The sequence below is a fragment of the Quercus lobata genome, chromosome 11 (assembly GCF_001633185.2).
Source record: "Quercus lobata isolate SW786 chromosome 11, ValleyOak3.0 Primary Assembly, whole genome shotgun sequence".
Taxonomy (NCBI): Eukaryota; Viridiplantae; Streptophyta; class Magnoliopsida; order Fagales; family Fagaceae; genus Quercus; species Quercus lobata.
Window position 1 is genome coordinate 20,453,105 of NC_044914.1, and position 12,693 is coordinate 20,465,797.

The window sequence follows — 12,693 nt, forward strand, 5'->3', positions numbered from 1 at the left end:
GTTATGGACTTTTGAATGTAAATATTATCATATTCAGTAATTGTTTTCTTACACTCTTTAATATATACTTCATACTTACATATCCATAATTTCACACTAGATATTCACATTTTTTTTAATAATGTCCACATTTAAAATGTGAAAGGGGTAATGTGTAAGAATGATATACAATAAGAAGTATGTGAGATCATTGTGCTATCGTATTGTGTGCCTTCATCTGAAGAATTGTTTTGATGCTTATTTCAATAAAATTTTCAAGTGTGTATTTGGGAGAGTATATGTTTACTTGGCAATCGTACAGGAACTAATACCTATTGGTATCAACCTCACCACTCACAACATAATATTTTTGGACTACTCTAGAGTCCTCTCTTGCATTGGCTTCAGACACCAGAATTCTTTAAATCCACATGCAACATAAGAGTCTTAAGCTAGGTGATATATCTTGTAATGACAAGTTATGTTTTGTCTATATGGATTAAAAACTTGTTGAGTAAATTTAGACCTTGGTTGTTATTTATTATGCGAATTAGCCAATAGTAAGCCTAAGTACTGTTATTATAGGTACCAAAAATTTCACATGAAATTTCACACCCTCCACATAAAATTGTCACTCATGATATATCTCAGGTGTGAAAATTTTTGGTGTATATAGAGTTATTGTATAAGCTAAGGCTAACAAACACACACAAAACAAAACAAAAACCTCAACAAGTGAGCTCCTTACATGATTATATATTTTTATATATCATCAATTAATTTTGGAACATATTTTGCGAATTTCACCAGCATTGCCTATCTTTACCCCAATGTTACTCATTTTAATCATGGACTTTCCAAATTCCAAATTAAAGCTCAGACCCGTCAAGAAGCGCTGGACAATGGTTTTTGTTGAAGCATCAGTCCACAACATTTGATCAGACTCAAGGATCCCTCGCCCATTTCTCAAATTTGTAAAATAAGAGGTGTCAAACCTATTAGGGCTACCAGTATCCAATGCAACTCGCTTTGAATCATCTCCATTTTTTGGGCAGAGTGCTCGTAGTTGAGGAAGGAATGATGAATCAATAGATGGGTCCACAGCACCATTCCCTACTCTAGTGAAATTGTACATTCTGTATTGGAAGAACCGGCAAGCTGAAGTTCCTATGGTGTGTCCTCCTATTAGAAATGACAGAAAAAAAAAATGTTAGGTTATGTTGAAGTATTTAATGAAACAAAAAACAATTGTAATAAGGGTCCATAGCATAAAACAGTAAAGGGTATTTCTCTCTCTCTCTCTTGTGTCATTTTTGTTTTCTTTTTTAATGATTGATTATTGCTATATATTCATGCTTATTGCAATATATTTTGTTCACCATCAGTCCAAAACCTGAAAAAAGTGAGGAAGATAATTTGACACTTATCTCACTAATTAAGTGAGAAAGCACTCTGCAACGGGTACCACGGCTCAAAATGGAAGTTTTTTGTCTTCTTATTTAAGACAAAAACTAAGCGATTCCTGTTACTAGACTAGTCCCTCATAACATAAGTAAAGCTCAAATATAGTCTGTTAGTTACTCCTTGTTAAACAATATTACTCTCATGTCAGTAGTACGTATATGAAATCCTAGAGGCTTTCAAAAAATATAAGTATAGACACACTACAAAAAATTTAAAAAATAATGTAACAAAAATAAAATTGATATCATTTTAATAAATATATAATAAATGAATGTTCAAACTATTTTTTTTTTTTTTTTTTTGTTATTTATAACATGCCAATTTGTAAGATTTTTATATTAAAATTTGTATTATCCCTAGCATTACCTTGTGTGTGTTATTTTGGTTTTCTTTTTCAACTTATTGATTGTTTTCTCATTACCGACAATAATCATGGTTTCATTGTTTAGTTGCGCTTCTCTTACTCACTTTCATTACAAAACGTCAAAACCTTGCCAGCTTGAGTTAAAGAAATATTACCAGCGAGGACCACAAGATCTTGAGTATTGAGACCCAAAGCAGAAAACTTTTGCTTTTGCACACCGACAGAGTCAGTGAATGCTGGCAAATTGGCAGTATCAGATGCCAATGAAACCCTCCCATCTCTGCGTCCTAAGGGAACAACCCAACTAGGTCCATTTGTCTGCATCATAAGTCCCAAAGGAGGATTAATTATTAACCAAACTTTTCATAGAACAAATAACAAACACTACACAGAAATACAAATTCATACAACATTCTATTTTAATAAAGTTTTCCTCCAAATCAGTCAGGACCGATTAACATATTTACTTATAAAACCATTCACATGTATCATTTAAACACAAACCGCATAATCTATTAATAGGTCATGTAACTAAATGCACACATATATGATTTTATCAATTGCCAGTTGATTAGAGGAATTTACTCCCATACTAGTTTGAAAGTAAATTTTTTCCATGTGATAATTACCAGAACAACAGAATCACGCGCAGCAAGGGCAAGAATATCAGCACAAGAGACAATGCCAGGGCATGCAGCTTCAAGTTTTGTCTTGGCATCATCAATAACTTCATATCCTCTCAGTAATAGGTTAGGACCAGCTGTTCTTTCAGTGTTAGACCCTGTAATAAGGATTGAGGCATCACAACCCTGCACAAAACAGTCATGAAAAAGCATCCTTAACAATCCAGGAGCCACAGTGGGATTAGAACGGAAATGAGATTGAACTGTTGAACGAACAATGGATTCAACTCGAGGACACGCAGCAGAATAAAATCCAACTCTTGTGCCTTGGCCATGCACCAAGGAAGCACTCAAGGCAAGCAAGAGAAACGTAAACAAAATCAATATATGGCTGCAATGTCCACTCGCCATTATGACTAAAGAAAAATGACAGCAAGAGAAAGAAAATGAAACTACTAGACTAACTACTAGTCAATTCAATTCTTGAGAGAAGTATTTTTGAAATTTGAATTGTTAAAGAAATTGCTTGTAAGCCAGAGTTATATATAGGCAAGAGTGAAGTCAAATTTTTGTAACAAGTAAACAAAGACGGCTATTCAAATTGAAATGATTCCAAAAAATTAGATAATGTATGGCCCAGCTTGTAGCTGGCTTCAAGAGTTTGTCCCCCCAATCATTTCCATAGTTTGCATGGCGGGCTTGACGCAATAGTGTTTCAACTTTCACGTGAACACGAGGCAGAGTTTTTTTTGTCTTAATCATATCCATTTATAATTTAACTGTTGGGTGCATTAGCACCGCGGGTTCAGCCCCCACTTGATAAAACGGTTGGACAAGCCATAAAAGTCAGCCTATTTATTTCTTGGGCAATGACTTAGGTTAGGTGTGTCGGACACACTGAGGAGAAAAAAGAAAAAAATGAAGGAGCTAATGCAAAGTCAAGGCACGCGAGTTGGCGGGGGCGTAGCTATGTGTAAGGGTGGGGGACCATGGTTCCATGGTTCCCCAAATTTTGAAATTATTTTTAAAAAAAAATATATATATATATATATATAATTATTTTAATTTTTCAAAATTTAGTCTAAAAAATAAGAGTTGGCCCTCTTAAAAATATTTGATTTAATCCAATAATACTCTTAAAAAAAAATATTGGTCTAATAATTATATAGACATAACATTATTTTTCACAATTCTATTTTTTATTGTAAAATATGCTCTTATATCTATAAAATATTTGATAAAGTTTAGCACCAAACATATTTGAATCTATATCTTTTTCAATCAATTATATGGCAATTAACAAGTCATTGACTCATTAAAAAAATAATGTCACTAAAACTATATATGAAATGTCTTTTAGTTACTACATAATGAGTTAGAGCAAGATAGCTTCAAATATGTTTGAAACCTAACTTATTCCTTCAAGTTTTGGATCATTCATGTTTTTGAAAATTTTATTAGTTCAATTGAAAGATTTTTTACATACTTTAGTATAAAATTTGATAATTTGTATCGAAAATGAAATTTTTTAAGAATTTCACTATAAAAATAGTAAAAATGAATTTATTTTATGTAAGATCGCCACCAAACATAATTTTAATTGAAATTACTAAGCTCTTTTTGTTGTTGTTTAGTGTGTGTATATATATAACTTATCAAATAAAAAAGTGTGTATATAATAAAAAAGCGTATGTATATGTGTATGTGGGGTTGTCTTGATAAATATATTAGAGTTGTAACTTAGCTCCCCAAACAAAAATTCTTGGCTCCACCCCTGTGAGTTGCATTTATTGTGATTTGATGTTAAGAGTGGGAAAGGAAGAAAAGAAGGAAAAGATGAAGAGATAAAAAGAGAGGTCATTCGGCCAGTGAGCAAGAAGAAGAGAAGAGGGAAGAGAAGTCCCAGTGAGTGAGTCTAAGGACAGTGTAGTCTTGGAGAACTGCATGAGTGAAAGCAAGCAAAAGAGAAGATAAAAATATAAAGAGCAAGAGGAAATTATGAGAGATACACAGTGAGGAAGAGAGTAGCGAGTGAAAAGAAAAAGAGAGTGTATTTTTTTTTTTCCAAGTTGTATCTCTAAGTGTTGTAATCTCTATTTAATATCGTGAAATTATTCGAAGTTTAATCCGTAATTTTTTCCCTTCAAGGAGAAAGGGTTTCCACGTAAATCTTTGTGTTCTTGTGTGATTGTACTTCCGCTGTGCTTGCTGAAATTTATTCACAGTTATATAGAATTTTTTCCAACATTGACCCCACCTACACGGTTGAAAAAGTGATCGAACAAGTTACTGTATAGGTTGTTTCCGTGAAAGAAAGAAGGAAAGAGATACCAAGCTCATCAAAAACAAGGAAAGATATACCAAGCAGTAAATAAATGTTTAGGGGAAAGTACCCCAAAAAAAAAAAGCTCAGTTTTTGTTTTGCACGCATTAAACTCTAGACTTTTAATTAGATGAAATATTTTAAACCCTACACTTTACTTTTTGAGAAAATAAACCCTACACTTTCAAAAATCATAAGTGTACATCTCTTAATAGGGATGGCAATTTTGTCGACTCCGCTTCACCTCACGCAGGTTTTTTCCACCCCGCAAAGGTGGGGGTGAAGATGGGATAAGATTTTAGCCTCGCAATACGAGGTGGGACAGGGATGGGTTTAGACATTTTAGACCCAACCCACCCTGCCCCACTCCATTCCTACCTTGCCCCACCCCGCATTGATAAGGGTTAAATTGTAAAATTTTCATATATTAAAACCTTACTATTTAAACAAACATATCATCAGCTTATTTTATTCTACTCAACAAGGCTTTTTGTCTCTCTTTTTTTTTTTTATCTCTGGCAAGGTTGGAAATAAGATACCAATTTTAACATTTTCTTTTGTCCTTATTATAAACAAATTTATATACTATTGAACCATTGATTTTGTATTATGAGATTTTTGTTTTTGTTATGATATTGTCTTGTTAAACACTTTAATAATATTATTCAATTTTTACTAAAAATTAATTTGATTTGATGAGATAAATTTATTTGTAATTTCAAGTATATTTTTATTAACGAAATAAATTTTATTAAAAACAATTGTAATAGTTGTTGACAAATTAACAAAAAGTAGAGTTTTACGAAGTGAGGCAGGGCTTTGTGGGGCCCCAAGGGGCGGGGATGAGGTAAGAAAATTTTCCCCATCATGCAGGGATGGGGTAAGACAAAACCATGTGGGGCGGAGGCGAAAATTCCATCCTTCGGACTCGCCCTGCTCCATTGCCATCCCTATCTCCTGATAGTGGAATCATTTTCTTTTTTTCTTTTTTCTTTTTTGGGTGCATTTATGAAAGTCGGGGTTTACAATGTCCAGTTTAAAAGTACAGAGTTTAATGTGTTGCAATGATAAATCTTTTTTCTTTTTTCTTTTTTCTTTTTTTTTGCAGTTTCCCCTCAATTTTAGTATACAAGATAAATATTAGCCAAAAATTATGTAACTCATATGATAATCATTTTTTATTGTTTTCAATGAAAACGTCAGGATTTGAATCCTTCATTTCCCAAATATGGAATGAATATAAAAATGGTAAAACCTAACATAAACGGTAAAACTTGTTGCACGTACATGCCAACTTGCAGATAGGTCTGTACTCTGTACACACAAACTGAATTAATCTTTGGGTATTTCTTCAATGAATAAGAAAAATTAACCCCACCTTGGTACCAATAAAGTATATGTTAGGTTCTAAAGTTTAGGACTTTATGTATTTAGAACTCTAATTTGTATTATTGGCAAACCATGATCAAAACAATGTGTTTAGAAGTGTTTAAAGCTAGCTCAAAGTTGTATGTCAATGTAAAGTTGGAATCGAGTGTAAAGCAGAAAGCAGTGTGGCTTTCGGCCTGGCTCGATCGATCGAAGCTTAGGCTCGACCGATCGAACATCGGGCAGATTGCTTTTCTGCAGAATTTTCCAACTCAGCCCTAGTTGTTTTAAAACGTTTTTAGAGTTTCTTATTTGTCCTAAGTATAAAAGGCAAACCCTAACCACGTTTTAGTGTTGCTCATATTGCGGTTTGTATAAATCTCTTATGAGATCTAGAGGAGCTTTCCTTTACACAAACTTAGGGTTTTCAAGGAGGAAATATTCTCTAAACCTCGATGATCAAAACAGTTGCTGCTATTAAAGCTTAAAGAATACACAAGCGGGGGTGCTTGTAGCTGGTGGGAATCCAAAAAAAGAAGGAGTCCGTGGATTCGGAGCTTGCACGTGGTCGTGTCAGTAAGTTCTACTAGTTGGTAGCATTAGGAAGTCGAGCGGGGGTGCTTGTAAGTCCTTTTGTATGAACTTCGATTCTTTCTGATAGTGGATTCAAGTTTACCTTGAGGATAGCTAAGTCAAATCCTCCCCAGGTTTTTACCGGTTTGGTTTCCTGGGTGATCATATCGTGTGTTATTTATTTTCCGCTATTTTGCATGATTTGATCTTTATTATTGTGATAACCTAGACTTGTTTAATTGGACTAAGTAACAACTTGGCTAATTACCTAGGTTTAATCAATTGTTTAAGGGGTCTAAAAACCAACAAGTGGTATCAGGGCAGGTAGCTCTTTTGTTTTTGATCCTTTGATCTTTGAGCTGATCCTTGACCCCTGTTGTCATGGAACAAGGACACTCTCTAGTTATTCCTCCTCACTTTGATGGGAATAATTATGCTTACTGGAAAGTAAGGATGAAAGCCTTCCTGAAATCCATTGATGAGAGGGTGTGGAACTCCGTTGAATACGGATGGGAGAAGCCCACTACTCCTGTTAGTGAGTGGCAAACTTCTCAGAAAGAAGCAGCTTCGTTTAATAGCAAGGCTATGAATGCGATTTTTAATGCTGTTTCTATGGAGGAATTTAAGAGAATCTCGAATGTTGAGATCGCTCATACTGCTTGGAATATCCTCCAGACTGTGCATGAAGGCACAAAGGCTGTCAAAATAAATAAACTGCAGCAATTGACTTCTAAATTTGAATGCATTAGGATGTCTGATGATGAATCTTTTGATGAATTCTATGCAAAACTGAATGATATTGTTAATTCTGCTTTTAACTTGGGTGAAATCTATGATCAACCTAAAATTGTTAGGAAGATTCTTAGATCTTTGACTGAAAACTTTAGACCCAAGGTGACTGCCATTACTGAAAGCAAGGATGTGGACTCCATCCCTGTTGATGAGCTTGTAGGATCTCTTCAATCCTATGAGTTGGATCTACCCAAAACTTCCAAATCCAAATCAATGGCTCTTAAGTCAGTTGATGATGTTGAAAGTGGTGGATTTGATGATGAGCTCTCTGCTACAGAGATTGTCTATCTTGCCAAGAATTTTAGAAATTTTCTCAGGAATAACAATAGAAAGGCAAGAGGCACAAACACTGCTGAACCTAGAAATTTTAGGAAGTATGATCCCACTAAGGTTAATAACAATGATAAACCTAGAGAAAGAGTAGGTCAAACTTCCAATAATCCTTTGGGCTCTCAATGTTTTGGATGCCAAGGGTATGGACACTTGAAATCTGAATGTCCAACCTATTTGAAGTCTATGGGTAAGGCTATGGTTGTAACCCTTAGTGATGGTGAAGTTTCTGATCATGATTCTGATTGTGATGAGGATGGAAACTTCATTGCTTTCACTGCTACTGCTGTAGTTGATGAGAGCATATCTGTTGAAGAGAACCCTTCTGATGGGGAACTCTCTGAAGATGCAGATCTTCAAGAGGCCTATAACAAACTTTGCAAAGTTGCTGCAAAGGATGCTATGAATGTTGAACTTGGCCTAAAGAAAATTGAATCTCTTGAGCTTGAAAAGAAAAATTTGCTTGTTAAATTATTTGATGCTAATGACCTTTTGAACAATGTGAAAACTGAAAACATGCTTTTGCTTGATAAAGTTAAATCTTTAGAACTTGATTTATCTGTTGCTAGATCTGCTAGTTCTAAACTTGATCAAATGCTGAGTGTTCAAAAGTCATCTTCTGACAAAACTGGTTTAGGTTATGTTGATAGCATCTGTGTGTCCGCTCCCTCATTCCACTAAGTTTGTTCCTTCATCTTCTTCCTCTGAACCTTCTGCGAGTGAGATAGTGAGTGAAACTGTCAAACCCCCTGTGAGTGAGGTTGCTAAACCCTTAGAAGGTTCATCATCTAGGAAGATTAGGGTTGATCTGAAAGAATCTAAGCCTAAGAAGCCTACCCTATCTAAGGACAAGACACATGATAAACCTGCATGGGTTTGTCATTTTTGTGGAAAGACTGGACACATACGTCCAAATTGCTACAAGCTGCAAGCTGCAAAGAGAGCAAACAAACCAAAAGTACCTGTGCCTCAAGCACTTGATCCTATGGTACTTATTGGTGATTTGGTAAAGGCTTTAAACCTTTATTCTAATCCTGGAGTTGGAAATCATTCTCAAGTGAATAAGAACTCCAATGCTCGTGGTGCATCTAAAAAGTTTTGGATGCAAAAGACTCGTCCTAACTGAGTCTTTCTGACATGGTCCTTGTGCTTCATTGCTCTACCCTTTGTGACCATTGTTCTTTGGTTTTGTTTTTTTTGTCTCTAGGATTTGCATTGCATAACATTCATGCATTTCATTCTAGGTGTTTTTTATTTTTAATAAAAAAAAAAAAGGGAAAAAGGAAGCACATTTTGTTTTTGCACTATTCTTCTTGGTTTTTGAGAACAAGGTTGGTCAATTTATTTTCACATAACATGTTTTTGTACCTTGTTTAGCTTTGATGAAGCTTATTTATTGCACTCTACTAGTTGAAGATTTGTAGTGCATGTTGTGTGGGAAAGATGTGTATGGTTTTTGATTACTATGTCTTAATCTTGAAGTCACATGTTTTTAAATGTTGGACTTGAACTTTTAGAGAAAGGCATAAATAACCATCTCACCACTGTTCACTAGCCAATCATGAACACCTTAGTGCATATCATAAGATTTTGTGCTCGAGAAAGTGTAGCACATGCACAAAAAGAACATAAGGTGAAGCCTCGGTAAAAGTGCTTAATTCTTAAAATCTAATTGGTGTGTACTATTAGGCTTGATGCCAAACTCACATAAACTTAAAATTGGAATGTATATTATGAGGCATAAATACAAGAAACTTACATGATTGCAAGCTTATGATCTAGGAGATGTGGGAGTTATATGATGTAACTCTTTAGGTGATAGTCTCTTTTAAATTCTTTGTGATGAATTTTGTAGACTTTGTGATTGATTGCTATTCACATATCACCTCACATGTATCTCATGTCTTTACTAGTCGCACACACTACACGAGTTACTCGTTGCTAAACATTGTACATGTTATTGTGTGTGTTTATGGTCTGACCAACCAAGTTTTTGCAATCACTTTGAATTATGTGCAAACTAAATTTGTTGCTTGAAAATTTGTGGAGAATGCAAAATTTTGTTTTTGGGAATATTGGGCTTAAAATTCTTGTTTGGAAAATCATATCATCTCATACTCATGCATTTTTGTTCTTAAATTTCAATGCTTTGAGTTAAATCTTTTTGTTGTTCAAAAATTGTGTTTTTTCAGAAAAATTTGGTGAGCCTCTGCCTGATTCGATCGGTCCATCCTGTTTTTCGACCGATCGAAATTTTTAAAATTTTAAATTTTTTGAGAGAGGGAGTCTCTGTCTGTTTCGACCGGTCGAGGCTGATTTTCGACCGATCGAAACTCGTGTTTCTGGTTTTTTAAAAAGGCAGAATAGGACTTTTTCAAAGTCACTATTCAAACTTTTTCAAGTTTCTCTCTCTCTCCGCGTTGGCTCTTGGCTCTACCATCAATTTTTGTCGTTTTCCTTCAAGATTTTTGCAAGGTTTTTGTCCTTAGAAGCCGGTAAGACCTTTTTGCCCTTCTTTTTCAAGTTTATTTCTTGATTTCATGCATTTTTCATGCATTCTCATGGCTATTTTCGGCACTTCAAAAATTTTGGGGTTTTTGATGATTCAAGCCAATTCTTGTGTAATTGATCAATGGGTTTTTGTGCCATGATGTTATATTGATGTTCCCTATATTTAATTTGATCAATGTGGTGGTTTTTGAAAAATTGAAAATTCTAGGGTTTTGAATTTGATCCGAATTGGGGATTTTGTCAAATTGGCTTAAATTGATGAAATTGGCTTCTCCAATTGATGTAATTGGTCATTATTATTGTTATTCTATCATGTGCAATGATCAATTCGTCAATTTTTAAAAAAAATTGATCAAGTGGTTTCTATATTTTGGGGTTTTTGTGTTAAAAACCTTTATGTGCAAGCCAATTTTGTAATTTGAATCTTTTTGACTCAATTCACTGCACTAGCACATGCATCATGACATTTAAATTTGTTCATGCATCATATAGATTTTGTTTCTATTTTTTGTTTTTGTGCTAACTTGCAGTCTGCCTTTGGTTTTGGTTTTGTGGTTTTTGTTCTTTCGCTCTGTGTTTTGATCCTTATCTTAGCACCATGCCTAGGAAAACTAGAGCTAATAGGACCACTTCCACTTCCTCTGAGTCTCCACCTAGAGTAGAGCTGTTTAAGAATGATAAGTGTAGAGAAGCCTATGACACCTTGAACTGTAGGCGTAAGATCTGGTCTGAGCGAGCTGTTGTGTTAGATGCGCTTGATCCGGCCATTAGGGCCAATTTTGAGTCTAGGGGTTGGTTGCCTCTCGTACAGATAGATCATCCACCTCCGACCGCCCTGATTAGAGAGTTCTACTCGAATCTCTCTTGCCACATCTATGATTCCAACACCCTTGTTCGGAGTTGAATACGAGGTGTAGAGTTCACCATTACCCCTCGGGTGGTGGCTGAGGCTCTTGGGGTGCCGGTAGTTCGGGATGCTGTCTATCCCTATGATGAGTCACCCTCTTTAGATGTAGTCATGTCTTACATCACTGGTCATCTATCTAGTGGGGTTCTGATCCTCGGATCACGTCCGCTGAGCTTACCGAGACTGCCTATCTCTTCTTTAGGATTGCGTGTCATTCCTTGTGGCCTATCTCTCACTTCCACACTATCCCTTTAGAGCGATGTGTGTTTTTGTACGCCTTTGCTTCTGGAGCGTCTATCAGTTTTCCTCACTTGTTCCTTCGTTCTTTGAACGAGGTTCATAGGAGTTTTGCCGTAGGGCATGCGCTGATTCATCCTATTTTCATTCATAGGATTCTGCTCTATTTAGGTCTAGATGGTTTTCCGTCAGGTGAGCCTGTTCATGTGATAGCTCCCATAGGTGCCACCTTTCTTCGTCAGAGGGCTGCTCAGTTGAGGGTTCCTCTTCTCGTCCTAGAGGTGCGTCATCTAGTAGTGTTCCCCCTCCTCCCTCTTCTACAGGTACAGCTGATGCTGAGCCTTCAGGTGCTGCTGCTGATGCTGATGCTGCTGTTCCTCCACCGACTGCTACGGATGATTCAGACATTCGTCGCACGTTGGATCATGTCTTGACCGTTCAGGCGGCTCAAGGACAGATTTTGGTGGACGTGCTTGATGAGATCCGTGCCTTGCGTGCGGAGTTGGCGCAGTTTAGACCACCTCCCTTTTGATGATGGATATCTTGTGTGCCCTTTGGCATTCCGTCACAAAAAGGGGGAGTACTTGTAGAGTTTTTGCTTTCAGGGGGAGATTTTTTGTTTTTGGTTGGAGCTTGTGGAGTTTTAGATTGTATCTAGGTGCTTCACTATGTACTTAACATTTTTAGCTCTTACCTTGTTTTTGATGGGATATTCATGTTAGGGGGAGTTTTATGTTTTTGTTGGTACTTTATTTGTTTCTTGTTTCAAACTGCTTATTGATTTATATTTATGAGTTATTCATTGATATATGTCTTTATTTGTGTGTTGTTTGAAATCAAGAAGTTATTTTGTTTACTTGTATTATTTCCACACATGCGGTTATGCATTTTGTTTAGTGTTTCAGGAAATATACAGGTTGATTCAATTGAGCTGCTGTCTACACTTGCAACTGATGGATAGTAGTTAGGATTGAATTTTTGTTTATGAGCATTATTTTGTAAAGGGCTTTTCATGTTGTAAACTTTGAGCTTCGATGTTGTGTTTTGTCACGGATTGCCAAAGGGGGAGTTTGTTAGGTTCTAAAGTTTAGGACTTTATGTATTTAGAACTCTAATTTGTATTATTGGCAAACCATGATCAAAACAATGTGTTTAGAAGTGTTTAAAGCTAGCTCAAAGTTGTATGTCAATGTAAAGTTGGAATCGAGTGTAAAGCAGAAAG

At 35.7% G+C, this 12,693-nt stretch overlaps 1 protein-coding gene across 2 annotated transcripts; it reads right to left on the reverse strand.

Annotated features, from left to right (window-relative positions):
• Nucleotides 1-540: 540 nt before the first annotated feature.
• On the reverse strand, nt 541-2,945 carry LOC115967579 (cationic peroxidase 2-like). 2 transcript variants are annotated; one of them, XM_031086700.1, is made up of 4 exons: nt 2,707-2,925; nt 2,437-2,616; nt 1,963-2,125; nt 541-1,161 (listed from the first exon to the last, which is right to left on the reverse strand). In XM_031086700.1, the coding sequence occupies exons 1-4, from the start codon at nt 2,839-2,841 to the stop codon at nt 752-754; spliced, it is 888 nt and encodes a 295-aa protein (XP_030942560.1). In that variant the 5' UTR covers nt 2,842-2,925; the 3' UTR covers nt 541-751. The 2 variants fall into 2 exon arrangements, with proteins under 2 accessions (XP_030942560.1, XP_030942559.1); XM_031086699.1 differs by having other exon boundaries at nt 2,437-2,945.
• Nucleotides 2,946-12,693: the final 9,748 nt, after the last annotated feature.